The sequence below is a fragment of the Dipodomys ordii genome, unplaced genomic scaffold (genome assembly GCF_000151885.1).
Source record: "Dipodomys ordii isolate 6190 unplaced genomic scaffold, Dord_2.0 Scaffold43, whole genome shotgun sequence".
Classification (NCBI taxonomy): Eukaryota; Metazoa; Chordata; class Mammalia; order Rodentia; family Heteromyidae; genus Dipodomys; species Dipodomys ordii.
This window is the reverse complement of record NW_012267259.1, coordinates 11942562-11963878: the sequence shown is the minus strand read 5'-3', so window position 1 is coordinate 11963878 and position 21317 is coordinate 11942562. Positions and strand designations below refer to the sequence as shown.

Below are 21317 nucleotides of genomic sequence, written 5' to 3'. Positions count from 1 at the left end.
ACTGACATCCCTGAACCATGAGCCAAAACTGAGTTAGTTTGTTTATATCAAGTTGTTTTATCACTGTAATGAAAGGCTGACTAACACACATGGATAAAAGTCAAGTTTTCAACAGCTAGAGAGTGTAAGTTTATAGAGATTGTACTAATTAAAGAGGACAAACTGGTACGTTGGATAGTACTTTTGTCATGGTAAGGTTTTCCTGTCCTAGTGTTGATCTTTTTGCCCTTCTGTTCCTCCTTGTTTAACTAATGGAATTAAATCGATGAGTTCTAATATCCCTAGCAACATCCCACTGGTCATTGAATCTTTTGAGAAATGTAGAAGGTTTACTTTAGAAGCCTTTCAATGTATATTTCTTCTTAGAAAAAAAAAAAAAACAGTAAGCAAACCAGAAAAATAAACTTTCAGTATTTGCAATGCTTGTTGCCAAGAGATACCCAGTATGCTCTGACACCTGATCATGGTTTCATGGGAGACAGAGTTATTCATCGGGCTGGTAAACCCTGACCAACAGGAAATGTGAGTTGCTGCACTTCAGTATGGTTTTTATGAACCAATGACAATCAATGCATAAATATGTAAATCTAATTCATTTACATAAATGTAGCCATATGTAGTTTGTGGCTGTCCTATTGAAGAACACAGGTTTAAAGGTTCTTCTTGCTTTCTGTTCCATGTTTCTGTTCATGAATTCACAGTCTCAGACATGAGAAAATTCCAGTGGTCAATCCTCATGTGTTCATTATATAATCTCAGAAGTTAGGGTACCTTCACACTTCTGATCCAAGAATTTGAATTCTCCCCTAAATTTATTTAGATATAAAGAAATGACACTAAATAGAAACTTGAATATATTCAGAACAATGAGGAGTAATCAAAGTTAGTACATGGAGAAATTTTGTTCATTTTAAAATATAACTGGCTGTTTGAAGCAAAGAGCTAAGGAGCTACTGAGGAGTTCATAAGAAATGTAGAACACAAAAGATAAGGTGCCAAAGAAGAATATTTTAACGTTGTCACATAGAGTTATGATGTGTAACCAGGTGCCAATGACTTACACTTGTAACCCTGCCTACTCAGGAGGCTTCAAGTTGGAGGACTAAATTTTGAAGCAAACACAGCAAAATTCTAGGCTGGAAGCATGACTCAAATAGTAGAGTACTATCTATGAGCAAGAGAGCTGAGCAAGAGCACAAAGCTAGGAGTTCAAGCCCATGCTGACACACACACACACACAAAGATGTGTATGTAAATACAAACTTTGATGTGTGAAATATATGTATAATTATATATATTAAACCCTACAAAATGAAACAGAATTAATAAGAAAGAGGCCAGCAAAATAGAAAGGAGGAAACAGAACATTGAGACCAGCAGGAAACACTCTGCAGTATAGTACACTAACAACAAAAGTTAATGGGTTAAGCATTATTTGGCATAATTATTAAACTGCATTACAAAGCAAGACCTAGTACAACAGTCTGACTCTCCATTTTTGATATTTGGCAGCATCAAACCACCCACCCTCTCTCTTCCTCTGAGCCTCCTCTGTAAGGTAAGAAAGCTCTGGAGCTCCCTCTCTTGGCACCAGTGGGAAAGTCAAACCAAGCAAGTCCTATCCATGGTAAAAATCCTCACCCTGTTCCACCCTTTTACAATAAAAGCCAAAAACAGTTGACCTGAATGTTTTCACAAGTCTTTGTGGGACCCTCCCTGCCCTCTCCAGAGAGAGCTGTGTGTGTGTGTGTGTGTGTGTGTGTGTGTGTGTGTGTGTGTGGCTCATGTGTAGCACCTCGGTCACAACTGACCAGTTGTATGGAAATGGGATTCCTCCAATTTCCCTGGGCTGACTACAGCTTCCAGCTATATAATATTTATATAGCTTTATGTAAATACAATGTAAATACAATGACACATCTAATTCCCAAAAAATTTAGAAAAGAAATAATCAATGCTAACCAATGAAAGCTTGAGAGGTTACACGAATAGGAGACCCATTAAATGTCAGCACAAATACTATTATCAAGGATGGAGTAGAATTCAAAGGATGATTGTGATAGAGATCTGTAGACAGATGATTCATAAACATACCCATGTGTTCACTTGTCACAAAGTAGCTAAGGGAGTTTATCCATTGGAGAAGGGAATGTTTCCAGTGAACACAGTTGAAACAACTGACTCAGAAAACAGTGAATTGCAAATATTGTTTCACAAAAATTACTTCAAAATAAACCATAGGTCTAAATGCAAGTGCAGAGACTATAAAATCTCTAGGGAAAAAATAGCTTGTAACAAAATTTAGATTGGTTTAAAAAAAACTTCTTATTGAAGACAGAGAAAAGTAGAAGCCAGCAAATAAAAAGCCCATGATGGTCTTAGTCAACATTTAAAATACCAGTAAGAAAATATGATCCACACATCTCATATAGGACTTTTATTCAGAATATGTTAAAAGAAATTAAAGCAATAGTAAGATAAATAATAAAAATTTTAACTGGACCCATATATGAATAAACACTTCATAAAAGAGGGTAGGCACAGGGCCAGCTAGAACCTAAAAATAGATGCAACATAAGTAGTCATACTTCAGTTGCAAAAATTAAATCTAGAACAAGAATTATAGTATGGCTCCATGAAGATTGATCCTAAGTAGGGATGATGAGCAGCTAGAATGCTTTTACACTGCTATATATGTATATGTGTGTGTGCACCCATTGTGTGTGTATATATATTATATGGTTTAACAAATATGTATTTTACATACACTGTTTGATAAATTCAATATATATTTATTATTAAAAGTCTCATCTACCTTTTTCAGACCAAAAAAACTCACTTCTAATAATATATGTAGGTATGCTCCTTTTCTGGAGGTGAAACTGGACTTAGTGACTTGTTCTCTAACAATAAAGACTGAGGAAAGGAACAAGCAAAACGTTTCTCTGGAGGAACGGGAACGGCTGAAATCCTATAGTCAAGGATAACATCTCCAGTCACATCACACAGACATCAGGGAGTGCTCATGATGAAATGACTTCTCATTTCCCATCACTCATAAGCCCCATCTGCCGGTGGGAAAATCCATGGGACATGCCCAAAGTGTGAAATACCTTCCTTCTGCCCCTCAAAACATGCAAGGTCATAAAAAATGGGGAAAGTCTAAAAACCTGTCACAGTTCAGATTAGAGGATACTATGGCATGGTAACTAAATGCATTTTTAATACCCTGTACAACAGAGGTTACAAAGAAGGAATATTAATTTTAAAACACCAGTTAACAATAATAATGAAATTTATCTAACAATATTTGCATTAGCTTTCCATCTCTGCCTAACAAATCAGCACTGGTTTATTTGTGTTCTGTTCTAAAGTCCTGGCCAGTGTGGGCCCAGTTGTCAGCTCTTTATTCTACAAAGCAGAAATCAAGATGTTGGCTCTTTGTGGAGACCCAGAGAATTGCTACCCAAATTCTTTTTTTCTTTTATTTTTCTTTTGTTGTTGTTGTTTTTTGTTTTTTGTTTTTTTTTAATTCCGGGCCGGGCGCTGTCCCTCAGCTCTTCAGCGCATGGAGAGCATTCTACCACTTAAGCCACAACATCACTTCCAGTTTTCTAGAGGTTTATTGGAAAAAAAGAGTCTCCTGGTCTTTCCTGCCTGGGCTGGCTTTGACCCATGATCCTCAGATCTCAGCCTCCTGAGTAGCTAGGATTACAGGCGTGAGCCACTGGCGCCTGACCCCAAAGTCATTTTTCTGCCACTGTAGTGCTGAGCTTCCCATTTCTTCATAAGCAGAAGTTCTGTCAGAACTAGAGACTCCTCTTAACACTTGGAATTCCTACCTTCAAAGCTAGTAAGAAAGTTTCTCTCTTGTCAAATCCATTCCAAGCTTTGCCTCTCTCTACCTTCTCTGTCTTTAACTACTAGGCCAAAATGGAAAGGGCTCCTGTGATTAACGTTCAAGTTCCTTCAGAGAAACACATAAATTAGTGTTTAAATAACTGAAAGAGAAGGTATGATTATATCAGGCCCTGGAGTCTTAGGAGCCATCTTAGCATGCTGCTTACCCTGATGATAGATCAATGTTGCTCTCTTACATGGAATAAAGGTACCATAACTATTAGGGAATAATGGGTAGGGACATGAATCAATTCACTGTACTGACTTTGTGTGTTTTCTGTAATCTGAAGTGCTTCTATAGTTTAAATTTATATGAAAAATAATTCAAACTCATAATTGTAACTGCATATGTCATCTTTTTCCTCAAACTGCAAACAATAGATAGGAAAGGAAGATGAAGATTTCAAGTCTAAGGAGAGAAGAGAAAAAGCAAGAACCAATGCAACAGCGATATACACAAGACAATATGTTGGAAATAATCTAACAACTTAAGGGTAGAGGTTAGGAGGAGAAAAAGCAGGAGGAAAATGAGGGAAGAGGTTGCAAAATTGACAAGAAACGTACTCATTACTTATGTCACTGTAACCCCTCTGTACATCTCCTTGACATTGAAAAAGAACACCATAAAATAATAATAAAAAGAATGAACGAGCATTGAGCATTTATTAAGCTCTAGATATTTTCTTAAGCACTTTGAATAAACAGTCTTATTTGATCTCCAAGTCTGTCGGCAAGCATTTTAATAGGTAATTTCTGAATTTTGCAGATGTGTTAAAAGCGATGCAGTGACTATGTGGCAGAATGGAGAATCCAGCTGAGGTCATCTGCTCCCAGAATCTTCATTTGGAAGCATTTTCCCCTCATTCCCTTCGTCACCATGACCCATCCCAGCAATGACCAGTCTTTCAGCCACTCGGCACCTTCCCAGACAAAGACAGCCTCCAAAGAACGCAACAGAGGCAGTAGTTTACATTTGACCCAAATACTCCTGTAAAGGTGATTCATAATTATAAAAGCCAAAATGTCATTATCATAAATCAACCAGCAATCATGCACACTTGATTCTCAATTATCTTGGGTTACTTCTTTTTCTTCTATGCTTAGAGCTCGGAGCTCATTCTGATGAACTCTTATTTAGAGAGTTTGACAAATTGTACTCAAATCTTACCAAACTCCAACTTTCTAACTGCTTTTAAACAGCCATGAATTATCCAGTTCACAAAGCACCACACATGAGAACAAGAAATAAGATATTCATCTGAAAATGAATACTTAGGTTGAAAATTCTATGGCTTAATTATAAGATTTTTCTCTTTTTATTTCTCCTGTAGTAGGAGTTTTCTATCTAGAAAGGAATATGTCAAGATTTCCATTCATCACAAATGTATTAGCACCATTGGCAAATGTATTGGCACCATTAATCTCAAAAGCAAGTGCTTTTTTTCAATGAATTCCTCCAAACAATTATGGTTTTAGCCATCTCCTGGACACATTAGCCCTAACTTGCCTGCATTGCCAGGAGTTTATCTAAGGAGGCTCCGTATTCCACAGGTTCTTTCAGTACCAAGTCACAACATCCAGCTAAAACTCTAAAACTAGCTGAACTCACTGCAGGAAATCATTGGTGTCTGGAACTGAGAACAGTAGATCATGCGTGCTATCTCTTGCTCTCACTGTCTCTCTTCCATTTTTCTCCCTCCCTCTCTTCCCCTCTCTCTGTGTATGTGTCTGAGAGAGGAGGATAGAGACAGACAGAGGAGAGACAGACAGAGTCAGTGACAGTGGCAGACAGAGACAAAGGGAGGCACAAAGCAAGACAGAGACAGAGACAGAGATGAACAGATCTGCTTTTTGGTTCTATTTCTCAGTATTCACCTTGTCCTCTCCCTTGGACTAGGAGAATAATATTGTAAATGTCTTCTAACCATACCTAGGTTAGCTCAATTCCACCTTGGTAACCCCCAAGGAAGGATAGAATTTCTCCCATCATTTTCCATCAAGTCCCAGGCTCCATCCTTCCCTCTTTGTGGTTGAACAGCGATTGGCCAGGCCTGATCCTTATGATCAGTTGGACTTTGGGTACACTGTAATGGGCACCACGTGGCACTCAGACAGGGTTTAACCAGAAACACCTCTTCTTTTTACCATTTCAGAGATGCCCAGACCCATTGAGGACACTTGTAAACGCAAGGAAAGAAAACTTAAATGGCTACTCCCGGGTGTGGGGGGTGATGAGGCCCCGTTTCTGTAGCTGTTGGGGGAGGCCCTGATCATGAACCGGAGCTTCTGTTGTGACTGTCCACTCCCCTGTGGAAGCTGTTTACTGGTTGGCCAATACCTAATGCAGTTTGAGTCACTGCACTTCCGAAAGGCTTATTACTAACAACACAGATGAATCACCTCCTCTCTCTTCTTCTGCCCTTTTTAATTGACTGAGAAGGGGTGGCCAGCTGAGTGGAGGAAGCAGCAGAACTGGTTTTACCTTCCCATCCTGTGTTTCAGAAGGGAGTCCATTTCCAGTCACTTGAGGCCTCTATGCACATAGTGGCCTTCTTCCTTGGCAACATAAGTGCAAAGTCCCTAACAAAATATTATTAAAATGAATCCAATGACCCAGAGCCTATGAGACCCAACTTAGAAGTAGGTATTCAAGAATTCAGGACTTATTTAATATCCAGTACACCTATTAATAAAAAAATAGAACAAAACATACAACCATCTCAAGAAAAACCTAAGGATTCTACAAAAATAATCATAATAGCTGGGCACTGGTGGCTCACGCCTGTAATCCTAGCTATTCAGGTGGCTGAGAGCTGAGGATTGCAGTTCAAAGCCAGCCCAGGCAGAAAGGCCATGATACTCTTATCTCCAATAAACCACCAGAAAACCAGAAGTGGCACTGTGGCTCAAGTGGTAGAGCACTCACCTTGAGCTGAAGAGCTGAGGGACAGAGCCCAGGCCCAGAGTTCAAGCCCCATGACCAACAACAACAACAAATAATAATAATAACAATAATAATAACTCAACAAACTAGGAATAGAAAAGAATTACTTATATTTACTGTGATAAACAGTATCTAGGGTACAGTTTTTTTTTCCATCTCAGAAATCTACAAAAAATGTAAATCAACTAATAAATGAGTTTAGCAAGCAAAAAATAAAATCAATATAAAAACTCACTCATACTTCTATAGGCTAATTATGAGTAGTCAGAGGTAAAACTAAGAAAATAATTCCATCCATGGAAGCATGAAAAGCGAGTCAAAATAAATTCAGTAATAAATTTCAGTATACTGAAAATTATGTAATATTGTTGGAAAAAAATGAAATTTCTAAATAATTGGAGAGACATTTCCCAAGTGTGGGCTAAAGGACAAAACTGACAAAATTGTATATAAATTTAATGCAGTTCATAACAAAATACTGACAGGCTTCAAACAGAAATTGACAAATTTATTCTAAATTCCATATGGAAATGTAGAGGGATCCAGCATGGTTAATGCATGCCTGTAATTCCAGCACTCAGGAAGTTCAGATCAGAGGATCATAAGCTGGAGGCCAGCCATAGAGGGTTAAGATTAAAAAAGAAGAGAAAGAGGGAGAGGGGAGAGAAGGAGGGGGGAGGGGAGGCAGAGGGCCTGTTGTAAACAAAACAATTTTGAAAAGGAACATAGTACACTCACTGACTTGAAAACTTGTTATAAAGCTATAGTAGTCAAGAAAGCATTATCTTAGGACAGCAATGTCAACCCAGGGAACTGGCTGAGAGCTCAAAAATATAACCTTATATTTAAAATCAACTGATTTTCATAAAAATGCCAAGACAACCCTGTGACAAAAAGGCAGTCTCAAAACATAACAATGCTGTGATAATTACATGTATATATGCAAATATTAAAAATGAATTTAGACACTTACCTCACCCCTACCTCACCACACACATATACATAAACAATAAATAACCCATGGACTCTTGACCTACTAGAATAAAGCAGAAAGAAAGCTAGTCAGTCATGGGTTAGGAGCAAGGCTTAGTTTTAACACCAAATGTGTGATCCTTAAACAGTTACATTGATAAGCCAGATCTGATTAGGCTCCAAAAAGTCCCATAACACCGTAGTAACAAACTATTTTACAGTCACTAAGATAGCTAAAAAATGAAATAAAATAAAGAAAACTATAAGTATTGGCAAAGATGTAGAGAAATTAAGTCCATTCTGTTTTGCTGTAATACTGAATAAATGGAACTGCTTCTTTAGAAAACAATTTGGCAGTTCCTACAAATCTCATACATCTATCCAATACTAATCATAAGGAAGGATAAAATTCTAAGTCAGGCTATAATTTAGATAAACCTTAAAACTATTATGTGAAACAAAAAATCAAGTTCCAAAAGATGAAATATAATATGTCAATTTAAGACTGATAATAAAATGGTATTTTCATGAGTTGGAAAAGAAAGAAGTTAATGGGTATGGAGTTGATTTTTCAGAGTGTTATGAATGTTCTAAAATCAGTTATGAACATGTTTATACAACTCTTCAACTATACTAAAATCACTGAATCATACACATTGTGGAAATTTGATTATACATACATACATTAAAAAACTAGAAAGTTGTAGTCATATATTTGAAAAGGACAAGTATACAAAATATATGAAGAGAAATTTCAAGTTAATAATTAAACAAGACAACTCAATTGAAAAATGAGCAAATGGTTTGAAGATACATTTCACAAATGGAGTCCTACTAATAACCAATGTGAACATGAAAAGCTGCCTAAACTTAATTACTCATCAGAGAAAGGCAAATCAAAACCACTCCTTCGTAAACACTAGAATGACTATAACTACATGTGAAGATGCAATATTCATGTTTTCTGTAAAGACCGGACAATTTCCGCTTTGCTTGCAGCAATGTGAAATGAAACAAGCACAAGCTAAACAGCTTGCTATATAACCTAGCCGTTCTACTCCTAGGAATGTACCAAGCACATTATCCAAGTGTGCACAGCAGCATTATTCATAACAGCCAAAAAGCGGAACCAATCTTCTGGTGAATGGATAAAGAAAAATGTTGTTTCTATGAAATGGAATACTGTTCAGCAATAAAAAGGAATTAAGAATCAATGCATACCACAAAAGGATGAACTTCAAAAACATTATCCTAAGTGAAAGAAGGCAGTCACAAAATACTATGCATTTTGTAGTATTCCATTCATATGAGATGCAGAAAAGGAAAACTCATAAAGACGGAAAAACATCTGATTGCTTAAGAGTGGAGATGATGACAGGCTTGAAGAAACTTCTTAGGGCAGTACACATGATCTACAACCGGGGTGTGGTGATCAATGGACAGCCTCCAGAGATTTGCCAAAACTCAATGAATTGCAAGTTACAATGAATGCATGGATGTCATGGTTGATAAATTATAGCTTAAAAAAAAACTTTAAAACTAAGTCAGGCTGAGCCCTGGTGGCTCACGCCTATAATTCTGTCTACTCAGAAGGCTGAGATCTGAGGATTAGAATTCAAAGCCAGCCTAAGCAAGAAAGTCTATGAGCCTTTTATCTCTAATGAGCTACTCAGAAAAAGGCAGTAGAGCTGTGTCTCACATGGTAGAGTGCTAGCGTTGAGCACAAAGAGCTCAGGCACAGTGTGTAGGCCAGGACCAGAAAAAAAAAAACTGATTAGAAAGTTCACAATCAAGAACACTAGCAATTGACTCTGAGATTTTTCCAAAACATCATTTTACATAAACATAGCAGAAAACATAAATGGGAATAAAGAAAGAAAACATTTATTCTTCTAAAAGTTGTTCTAAACATTTACTTTCCAAAGAGTAAAAAAGTAGGAATTTTGATCACCTACATTTATCTTCTCAATAATCACAGATATTTCTAACATCAAAATGTTTAGGATAGGATAGTTAGGCTGTTAAGTGAACCAGTAGCTCACTCTTATAATCCTAGCTACTTAGGAAGCTGAGACAGGGAGAATTACTGTCCAAAGCCATCTGGGGAAGAAATGTCTACTAAACTCTATCTCCTTTCAGCCAGCAAAAACATGGTCTGGAGACATGGCTCAAATGGCAGACTGAGAACGCAAAAGCCCTGAGTTAAAATCCCAGTAATTACCCAGAGAGCCACAAAGATAAGCTTCTAAAGCGCTTAGAATGGGAGATTAAGAAAACTCTGAAAGAGTGAACAAATGCAGCAGTGCTACCCACTAGACACTATGTTTTACATTAACTATACAACTTGTGGGTGGGATGAGGAGGAAAAAATTGGGTGAGAGTGAGGAAAGGGGTGACATTGTCCAAAAAGAAATGTACGCATTACCTGACTTCGTAACTGTAACCCCTCTGTACACCACCTTTATAATAACAATTTAATTTTTAAAGAAAGAAAATTCTATCTGGCTTCTTGAATCTTATTTTTTAGTTTGCTAATATTTCTAAATTACCTTTCCTAGGCACAGATTATCAAAATATCCTCTGGGAAAGAAAAAAGAAACATGCAAATGGAGTATGAGGTCAAAACATTGGAACCAAAAGGAGTGTTCAGAATCCCAAGGAATGCATTCCCCCAGAGGGGCCTTGCTCCCCAGAGGACACACAAAACGTATGCAACCCTGCTTTGTTTTCAAAGGAAGGGACAAGATCATTAATCAATAAACCTGGCTACAGCCCTTCGATCACAGATTTAATCCTAAAGCCGAAGGCAAGATGTAGGACAAAATTCAGAGGCGCTCCTCAAGGAGAAGAAAACCTTCCAAAGAAGAGGACGCTGTCGGATTTGGCGTGCTTGATGAAGAACATGAAGGGATGGTTGCAGTGGACGTTTTCCTGGCCGGGGGCTGAGAACAGGGCGAAGTCCACACCCGTGGCGGCTGCCGCCTGTGCGCCATCCTCACTCAGCAGCAGCTCGGACCTGTGCAGCAGGTGCTGCGCGCGGAGCCCGGAGCGCGCGGACATCCCCGAGTAGTCGGCGTGCTCGCTGAAGGCTGCGCACATCCCCAGCGCGCGCAGCACCGGCTCCAGGTCATAGGCATAGGTCACCGCCAGCCGGGGCAGGCGGAGGTCCACCATCCTCTCCTCCATGCGCCCAGGGCTGGTCCACTCCACCACCTTCTCAGGATTCAGTTTGTCTATGATCTGTTTACGATAGGGTTGGAAGCCAGATCAGCGCGGTTATCAGTTAAACATTTCAGAAAGGCTAACCCCGATTTGTATCCATGAGAAAGGATGTGTCTCCGACATGCACTCCACCGTGTGTCTCTGTATGTAGAAGGCTAAATTGTCTTAACGTTTCTCCATTTCATGATTCCATCTCTCTATCTGTGCAGTCATGAAAACCTGCTACATTCTTAAAGATTGAAAACTGTCATTTGGGTTTTGGTAAAGTTTGGGTTTCTGATTTTATTTGTGACACAGGTCTCATTGATAGCCCAGGCTGGCTCTGAACTTGCAACTTTTCTGCTTCAGCCTCCTGAGTGCTGGGACTATGCACATGCATCACCATACTATCTTTAAAATGTCGTTTCTTATCTTATTATCCACCTCTAGTATTTGTGATTGTGTGTGTGTGTGTGTGTGTATATATATATATATATATATGAATACAAAGTGAATCATATATGTAAAGGTACTGATATACATACTGTATATGAATATGTGTTACATGAATGCATGTAATAGATGTACAGCTGTTATGAATGCACATGTGTTCCATGTGGTATACATGTATAAATGTATGTATATCCATACACATGGTGATATGTAATATAACACATGCACTTGATATAGTATGTATTTATATATAATTGCAGCCACCAGGAACACCCTTTTATAAAATTCAGTTTTCCACATTATTGCATATCTCCCCCAAATGTCTCCAAACTGCTTTCGTTAACATTCCTTCTATCAGTTGATAAATTCTGGCCAACATTCATCTATCCATTCACTTTTCAAATGTGTAGCATGTATCAGGCATTGTGGTAAATTCTGATAGATCAAGAAGACACAAAAGCAGCACTTTGGAAATTTCAAACTGGGTGTCCTAATGTATTTGATGCTGAAATTACTGATTTTGACTCAGAGGCAATTTTTATCTTTGAATTACTTCCTAAGAGTAATTACTACACTTGAATCTTTTGACTTAAGAGTATAAATACTCTTAAAACTCTCATATATATTGCCATTTGTTCTGAAGATTTTTCCAATTTATAATGCCACTAGAGAAGCTTCCCAGCCAAGGGCTATAATGTGTGGAGTGCATTCTATGTTCTGTGCACATTCCAGGCTATGTTTTGCTAACCACACAACACAACCCATGGAGCACCATGGAGCCCAATTAACAGATGGGAAAATACTGAGATTTAAGGAAGTTAAGAGGTTTCATGATAAAGAATTTAAAAGAACAAGAATTTGAACCAAACTCTTCCTGACTTCCAGAATACAAAATGTAAAATTATAAAGTGGGTGGGTCTAAGTCAATGAATTCTATACTAAGGGTCCAAGGAAAAAAGTCAAAGCTCCAAGGGCCTGCTGAATAGCAGCAAAATTGGCTCTATCGGTGCTTCTATAATAGTTTCCCAGGAAAGGAGAGTCTATACGTACTAACCACGTTCTTCGAATGTGAGAGAATCTTCGGAACTCCCACATTAACCTTCAATGTTCACTTCAGCTCATCCCCAAGTATTTGCAAAGTGGTTCATCTTAATCAGGTTACTACTGATCAACATTCCTCATTAGGTATGCATCTACGGCTGCAGGATGAGGTACACTTTCTACGTGATATGCTGGGCACCAGTATCTACCCAGACGTCATGAGCAGGCTCACTCAGTGGCTTTCCGGAAAAGCCTTGGAAATGATGAGAAGTCTAAGGAAATAGACCAGGGGGTGTTTTGTTTACCTTCTCCAGACCATCTATGTCATTGGGCAGAAACACGAACAGGCTGAGGTCATTGTTCTTGTATGGAATCCCCACGATCTTGGCCTGCAGGTCCTCCAGGGAGGCGAAGCTGAGCTTTTGCCTCTGTGCCATCATCTGCACAGGTTTACTTGTGCTCTGTAACAAACCAACAGAGCATCCGATGTCAAAGACGTAAGAGCGAGAGCACCAGCTACCAAGCTGCTCACTGAAAGGATCAGTTCGACCTAAAATACTGCTAAGGATTAGGGTCACAGAATGAACACTCGCTGTCTAACAGCACACTGAATAAATGAAGCCCCATACCTTAGTCACCCAAAATTCTTCCTCCTTGGTATTTTCTTTCTTAAACTCCCTGTCCCACTGCCCTTTAAAATAGACAGTGTTTATCAACACCAGCTTGGTTGAGCTGTTAAGGGAGCCTTCTGGAAAGAGGTCACTGATTTTTTCTGCAAACAAACAGAAAAGTCTGTTAATGTGCAGCAGAAACTGATATTAACAGGACTGATATTAACCTACAGGCCTTTCCAACAAAGGGTTCACTTGAAGAGAGAGTGTAGAGGTCTCACTCTCCCATTATCTCTTCATTCCTAGGGGATACACTGGGTTAGTGGCTGCTTGTCCAGGCTCTGAGTTCACATTGCCTCATGAGAATGCAGAGAAATGTGCAGAGAAACCCTAGGCAAGTTATGAAGCTCTCTGAGCTTAATGTCAGCATCAAATCTCCATCGTAGGGTCATTGAAGGAGGGAATGATTTAATAGATACAAAACCTCAGAACTCTACCCAGCATACCACCAGTACCCATTGTTAATTATTACATGAACCTACATGATGTAGGCCCTACCTGAGATTCAGATGCTGCTGATTCTATTGCATAAGGACTTGATATTTTAGGCTCTGGGTTTAGGTTCCTCCCACACTAAACTCTAGATCATACTGTTACGACTACCTCTGGATAGACTCTTATTTTCTGTATTTTCTCTATTTAGATGAAGCAAGATGAGACATGCACTCTGTAATCATCATGAGCTTCTTAATAACTGAAATAAAAAGGCAACTGAGCACTCCAAATAGTGCCTTTTATTGCACATTAAAGTATATATCTATATTAACATTACTCTCCAAGATTTTATGTTTGGCTCATACAAAGGGATAAGACAAAAGGGCAGGGTGAGAGATACATCGAATTCTCTGCTGGATGGTCTGAAAATTTTACCTGCCCTGCATGATGCTCAAATGGAGACAAGACCAAGTAACCTCAGCCACAGGTAGCAAAGATAAGCTTGGACGGTCTTTGAAGGATCTATTTCTCACTTATCAAAAAGACATGAAATTCTCTATAATGATGATTAAGGCACTCAGACTCATGGGGAAAGAAAAGGAACAAAGAAACAAAACCACACCTCCGATTAAGAAAAAGATCATAAGCCTAAGGCAAGCGTGGTCGCATTTTCAGGAGTCCTAAAGGCATGTGACTTACGGTCATGCACAAATAATTCTCCACTGCTCCCCCATGGCTGCTTCCCCTTGAGTCTCTCCACATTGGCAGTGTCCTCCCCCTCCCCTCTGCCCACCCTTTCCTTTTCAGCTCTGCAGAATTCATCTCCAGTCCCCTCCCCACACATGTCTCCCTGGTGCCCTGCAAGCCCACAGATCTCACTCAAAGCCGGTGGGCAAGAAGTGTTTTCTGGTAGTTGGTTTGTTTTTGGTTTTGGTTTTGTTTTTTAATGGTGAAGAAACTATCCATACTCTACCATTTGTTTGGCTTGCAACCCAGGAATTAATTTTCTTTCGACATTCATCTGGTGCGTTTACAAAATCAACAGGTTCCAGGGATGCATGGTAATATTTTTCAACATAATCTAAGTATTTCTATAGGAGAAATAGGGAAGAAATAGAAAGAAGTTGAAAGTCAATTTACCAATTGTCAACATCTCCAAATAAATGTCTCTGTTTGTTAGGACAACTAACACAAGAACAAATGTTCAAAGCCCTAGGATGATGATTTAGATCACCCCTCTGCACATTTTTATATAAGTGTAAAGAGACTGAGGCAAAATAGACCAGGTACAAAATTCCCAGCACTCAAAAGCAGCTAAATGTCTGGACAGCAGACCATAGAGACCACCATGATTTAAATGGATCCAGGCAGACAACCTAGGCAGATTGTCCCCAGTATCTCGGGTGCTAACAGTGACATTTGACCATTTGTGGCTACCAGTCAAGGTGCTATAAACACAGTCACTTACTTGAAGGAAGAGGTAGGTTTGTTCTCCAAACAGCCTGTTGCTTATGTTCAGTTCATAATCATTCGTGAGTTTCCTCATTTCAGTCAAAAGCTTTTGGAATTGTTGGTGTATCTCTTCTGTCTTCTCAGTCTTCAAACACAAAAACTCATTGAGTTCTATTGGCAAAAGAAAGCCTATTTTTTTTCATGAGTTTGACACCCTTGAAGGTAGAGCATGTGTTTTTTTTCTGGCATATTCAGGACTATTTTTTGACTTCTATACAAATCATAATCAAGTCACATCTAATTTCACTCCACAGGAAGGCTTGCCACTAACCCAGCACCACAATTTTTCTAATTTAGGCTGTACTTTTGGTCATAAATTCAACTGTCCAGTATGATTCATACATAATCTCTAGGTAATCTCTTATCATATATAAAGTTTACACCTTTATGTTGTAGATCACTGATAAAATAGTGTTCCTTGATGAATTGTGTAGCTACTTGATAGAGCTAGACATTGGACTAAAATAAGATTTCTCCCTGATCCTAGGCAGGTGAAGAGAATCATACTTTTATGGATATCCTGTAGAGTCTATGAGGTTTCTGGTGGAGTTCTAGAGAGCTCTCTATGGCAAAGCCAGCTGACCCTGAGGGGGTCATTCTCCCACTGACTGTTGCATGGTGTCTGTCTGTTTCAACTCACAGTGGAGACAGGAGAGAGAATTTATAGATCTGCAGTGAACAACCTGTTCCTGGAGAATGGAATGAATATCTTCCTCTACATGTACCATTGTTCATTTCTTTCTTTGCTTTGTCATTTTATTTCCTTTCTGGTTCCCCAATGCCTAACAGTATCTGACAACTAGTAGACAAGTTAATCTTTGTGAATAAGTAATAAACATTCTTTAAAAACATTCAAATTGAAAATGTAGCAAAAGCCTCTGAGGTTGAATTTGACCTTCAACTGCTTCCTATTACTAAGCCTTAAGTAGCTGACAATCATTATTTTTGACTACCTATAATGACTGGGGTGTGCTATGAGCAGGTCAAGGTATTGGAGCCTTTGGGCGAGGAGGGGTTGATGTAAGCATATTTCTCCTAGAAACCAGTTGTAACTGAGTTGACCTGATAATAGGGGGAAGGAAGGAAAGAGAGGCCTGCTGTCAAACAGGTTTTGTGTTTGACTTTGTTACCTCTATATCCTGGGAAACCTAAGTGAAGAAAATGACTTAAATTGGTCCTGAGTTAGTAATACCCAAAGACCTTACTCCACAAAAAATACACACACACACACACACACACACACACACACACACACATATGTATATATATATTCATTAGAAAAAGGATTCTATCACAGGCTTCACTTCAGAGTATGAGTCAAAAATGAGCTCATATTCTAAAATTATAAATCATGAACAAACAGGTTCCAAATCAAAAGTCAGTAAAAAAAAAAAGAAAATTCATAAAAATGCCACAAGGAATTTAGAAGTTGATGCTATCACTATCAACTTGAGAAATAAATTATAGTGAGAAAGTTAACCCCTTTGAAAGAGAAAGTATATTTAAGGAACAAGTAACTATTCTGTGTTTAGATTGGTTTAACAATGAGATAAAATTTCTAGAAATAGATATTGCTCAATATGCATTAAATATGAAATCTCCATACATGGAGGTAAGCATGGTGAAATATGCTTCTAGTCCTAGCCTCTAGTCAAGAAACTGAGGCAAGGGGAAGAAAAGTTCAAGGGCAGCCAATGTTACAGAAATTCAGACAGACTAGGTTGCATGGAGAATTCTCTCAAGGAAACAAAAATACCTGAATAAAGGGTTAAACTGCCTGACAGATACTACTAAGTAAACTAAAGCTTGAGCTAAACAATTGTCTCAAAACTCAACACAAAAACAAAAAGTAGGGACTACATAGAGAGAGAGAGAGAGAGAGAGAGAGAGAGAATATTATATATATATATATATATATATATATATATATGGGCAATAGAATAAAATTCTAGTATTTTTCCCAAAACCAAGAAAGTAGAAAATGAGGGAAATGAATTATTAAAGATTTAAGTAAGGCTAGGTATAATGCTGTAATCCCAGCTCCTATAGGAATGAAGAGTAGGATTGCAGTTCAAGACCAGTCCAAACAAAAAGTTACAAAGCCCCTTTCTCAACAAGCAAGCCAGATATGATGGTCCACAGCTGTAATCCCAGCTGCAAGAGAGGCATGGGTAGGAGAATCATGATCCAAAGCTTCCCCCCCCAAAAAAAATCCCTCCCTGAAAATAAATAAAGCAGCAAACAGTCTGGAAGCCTGGCTATAATGGCAGAATACTTGCCCAGCCAGTGGAAAGCCTTTAGTTCATACTCCAGTACCTACCTCCTCCCTCAAAAATGAAGCATTTGAGAATGAATTAAAGAAAGGTATATATTTTCATATTCAGAACATGAAGTAAATCAAAGTTATGATAAATAATAAAGGAAATACCTGCCTAGACACATTGTAGTAATTTTTTAATAAAAGAGCTGAGATAAATTACCTATGAAGGATGCCAATTAAATCAACTTAGTGACAGTAATATTAGAAATAAAGGATGGAATGTTGTCTTCAAAGGGTTGAGAAAAGTATCTGATTCTAATTCAGTATACAGTTTAACATTCATTCAGACAAGCAGAGGCAAGCATGACCTAACAACAGCAGCTATGTGTAAATCTTCATGCAAGAAACTCTCAGTGCCAGGCACGGGTGGCTCACATCTGTAATCTTAGCTACTCAGGAGGCTGAGATCTGATCGTCGCAGTTCAATGCCAGCCCAGGCAGGAAAGTCCGTGAGACTCTTCTCTCCAATGAACCACCAGAAAACTGGAAATGGCGCTATGGCTCAAGTGATGGAGTGCTAGCCTTGAGCTGAAGAGCTCAGAGACAGCACCCAGGACCAGAGCTCAAGGCCTACAACTAACCAAAAAGAAAGAAAAAAAGAAAAAGAAACTCTCAGTAAGTGACACTAGCAAGGTGCTAGGAGCAGATGCTTTAAGCCACCTTTCCCAAATTATCAAATTAACCAGAAAAGAAATGCAAATGCCTTTTGATAAATGTATAAATGAGAGCTCCTCCCTATTAGATAGCATTGTGAGGTTAAGGTTAAGAGTTTGGTGGCCCCTAGAATGGCTACCATTCCTTGTAACTGCAGCTCCCACAAAACACCAGGGAAGGGACAGAGCTGCTTCCCAGGATTGTAGAGGGTGTGCCCCACCCAGTCAGCAAGGCTCCATCCTGAGAGGAGCATGAGAATGTGCCCTTGGCGAACCTGCATGAAGGTTCTGCATGAACTACCACACGGGATGGAAAGCATCCTGGAAACAATGCCCAGCCAATTCTGTTGAGCTCTATTGAGCAAAGCCTAGAACATAACCTGACTCTCCACAGAAGCAGCTTAGCCACCCAGAAAACCCAGCCTTTGGTGATTATGAAATGAACAGCTCACATTTCTGGGTGGTTTGAACTGTGCCCTTATGAGGGCACTGAACTGGATGATGACAACCGTCAGAGCAATGAGCAATTGCGCCCTTCCTGGAAATTCTGACCATCTATCAGCCAGGACCCAATGGGCTTACTCCCCTGCTCCCATTTGGCAAGAATAACCAAGCTACACAAAAGCACTAGAGCTGGAAGAGAACCAGAAGACCAATTGTCCTGTGCAATGTTTTTAAAATAAAGTAGCAACAGAAGGGACCAAGCATGGATGAAATTTACTGATAAATCACCAACGGCGATCATCACCACTCTATCACCTGTGTGTTCCAGATTCCTACTAGACACATTACTGAGCCTCAAGGATGGTAGTAACTTGTCCAAGGGAGCCTAGCCCTAGTGTTACTGAGTCAATGCTTGAACTCAGAGCTCAAATTCCAAAGCCCCTCTACTCTGTGGTAAGAATGTTTCCATCTACTAGTCCTTATAGTAGTTATGATCCATTAAGGTGGTAGTCTCCTCTTCACCTGTAAATATCTATTACTACTGTATAATCCTTGCACTCTGAGTTGAAAGTGGTTTGTCTCCCAGAGATCATTTTCTAAAGGCTTTGGTTGCCCGGTTCCGTGATAATAAGAGGCAGAGAAAGAGATCCTTGAGGGACCTGTGGCTAGATCCCCAGAGATACTGTCCTCAGCAAAGACTAACACTACCTCACAAAGTGTGCTCGTTCTTGCATGACTGGGTTGTCCTCGAGCAAGGACAGCCCTGAGCTTGTGCTCCTTCGGTATGTGGCAAGCTCTCCTTCCCCTTATCCACAAAGGTACAGTGCAACGTACTGTACTAGAAACCGAACACAGAAGACCATCCAATCATGGATGTGCAGTCTCCAACACGTTGAGCTGAAGAGCCTCTTCCTTTTATAAAGTACCCAGACAACAGTGTGTTTGTATAGCAACAGAAAGTGGGCTAGTCCATTCAGCAACTTTATGAGCCACATGAGTGTTATTGCTTATTCATAAGCGTTACTTGATAAGTTGATCCTGACTTATAATATTGGTAAGCTGGTCACAGGTATCAATAAGTCAATGTGTTACTCTTTTGTGACTTCGCCTATCCTTTGTCTCCATGAACCAACCTTAAAAGCAAACATACAAAAAGGTTGTAAAATATATATATTCCCACCTCTTTGTCTTCAGTCATTGCCATAAGGCTTTCTGTGTCTTTTTCAGAGTAAAACACCTGGTAGAGAGAAAATATGGCAGATCAGAGAAGGGCAAACATCACAGAGCCTATCAGGGGAAAGGGCGAGCGGACTAGACATCTCAGAGCTCTCTCTCTCCTTTCAAAGTCCCCAGAGGATGTGAGTTGCCCATGCATCTCCTCCCTGGAGCTGTCTCTGTGTTCATCTTTGATGTGTGCTTTACACTGAGCTGCTCCTCCCAGTCCTTTTTGTCTTTCATGTCCTGACTTTAATTAGGAGAGTCGTGGCTTTGAACAAGGCCACTACTCACTCAGCGCCGACTCAAAGGCGTCCCAAGCATCGAGGGACATGTGTGATGATGTTTGGGGGAAGGAATGAGACTCTCCTGAAGGCACTCCATGTCTCGCGGTCTGTTTCCTGGTGTATGGGGTGAGATGAGCATCTTTTCCAGGGAATGTGGGACACGTCAGCGCCCGCCCAGAACCCAGACCCTGCACGCAAAGCCAGGGAGGCGAGCCCACCTTCTGTAACTGAGAGGCGGAGGCTCCCTGGGTCCCTAAGAGAATCATGCCAATGGCGGTTGAGATGCCCAGTGGGGAAAAGAAGATGTTGCCGTCTTGTATTTCCTTGAGCTCTTTGAAAAGAGCAAAGCCGAATTGAGTGGAGGCTGCACTGAAAGGAGCCATGACGACTTGGAGCAGACCTGGAACCGCAACAATAGCAAGTTAACACTGAAGATTTGGGGTTCATTTCTCTGAGTCTCAGGATCTCTCCTCCCTGGGTCCAGAAGAGGGTGATTACGCCCCCAGTGCAAGAGTCCTGTGTCCACCTCGGCCCCCTCCTCAAGCGGGATGAAGTCCCCTGGCTCCCCTGGCTTCCTCCTGCAGCTCGCTGGCCTCGTTTCCCTAGGGAGCAGGGTTAATTCCTTAATGGTTTTCTCTCTCCTGTTCTCTGTCTGAACACGCCGACCTCGTGGAGATAAGCTTCCGACAGGCAACCCTGCATTCTACTGAGATCTGGCTTCAGCAGCTGCTCGGCCTGTGACAACCTGGAGTTGGGAAGGCCCCCCCCGCCCCCCCCCCCCGCTAGCCCCAAGTCTAAGCAGTGTCCCCAATCCAGGCTAACAATAAGAAAGCGCTCACACCTTTATCTGATGCTTCCTGTTTATCAGATGACCCAAAACCCAAGCCAGAAAGTGGCAGCACAGACTCATTCTCTTAAGCCCCAACCATTCACCCCTTGAAAACATGATTCTGGGCTGAATTTTTCCCTAAAAAGAAAGGGATTATTATTGTAAATAGGCCTAGGTCATTAGACAATGTACAAGGATTTGCTCTTGGTACTTTTCCGGGTTGTTCTGGTTTTACAAATTATAAGAGCAGCTCATATTACCAAAATAACAACATGAGCATGCTGTTTGGTTTCTTCACTACCTGCTTTGTAACTATTTAATAAAGGCTTTTAAAAAGACTCCTGAAGGAAAATTAAAATGAGTGTAGAATAAAGTTATTGAAAGCCCATGTACTCTGGATGTCTTTGAGGTTAACCCCCTAAGGAAACCCCACTGCTAAC

General features: G+C 39.9%; 1 protein-coding gene across 1 annotated transcript in view; it reads right to left on the bottom strand.

The window, feature by feature from the left end:
• Positions 1 to 10654: 10654 nt before the first annotated feature.
• Serpinb13 (serpin peptidase inhibitor, clade B (ovalbumin), member 13) overlaps positions 10655 to 21317 on the bottom strand; it is a 24464-nt gene continuing 13801 nt past the window's right edge. The window contains exons 2-8 of the mRNA XM_013018898.1: positions 20267 to 20448; positions 19727 to 19783; positions 15086 to 15214; positions 14591 to 14708; positions 13141 to 13283; positions 12817 to 12972; positions 10655 to 11056 (exon numbers count right to left, since the gene is read on the bottom strand). Coding sequence (XP_012874352.1) covers positions 10655 to 11056; positions 12817 to 12972; positions 13141 to 13283; positions 14591 to 14708; positions 15086 to 15214; positions 19727 to 19783; positions 20267 to 20448 — 1187 coding nt within the window. The remainder of the gene's footprint in view (positions 11057 to 12816; positions 12973 to 13140; positions 13284 to 14590; positions 14709 to 15085; positions 15215 to 19726; positions 19784 to 20266; positions 20449 to 21317) is intronic.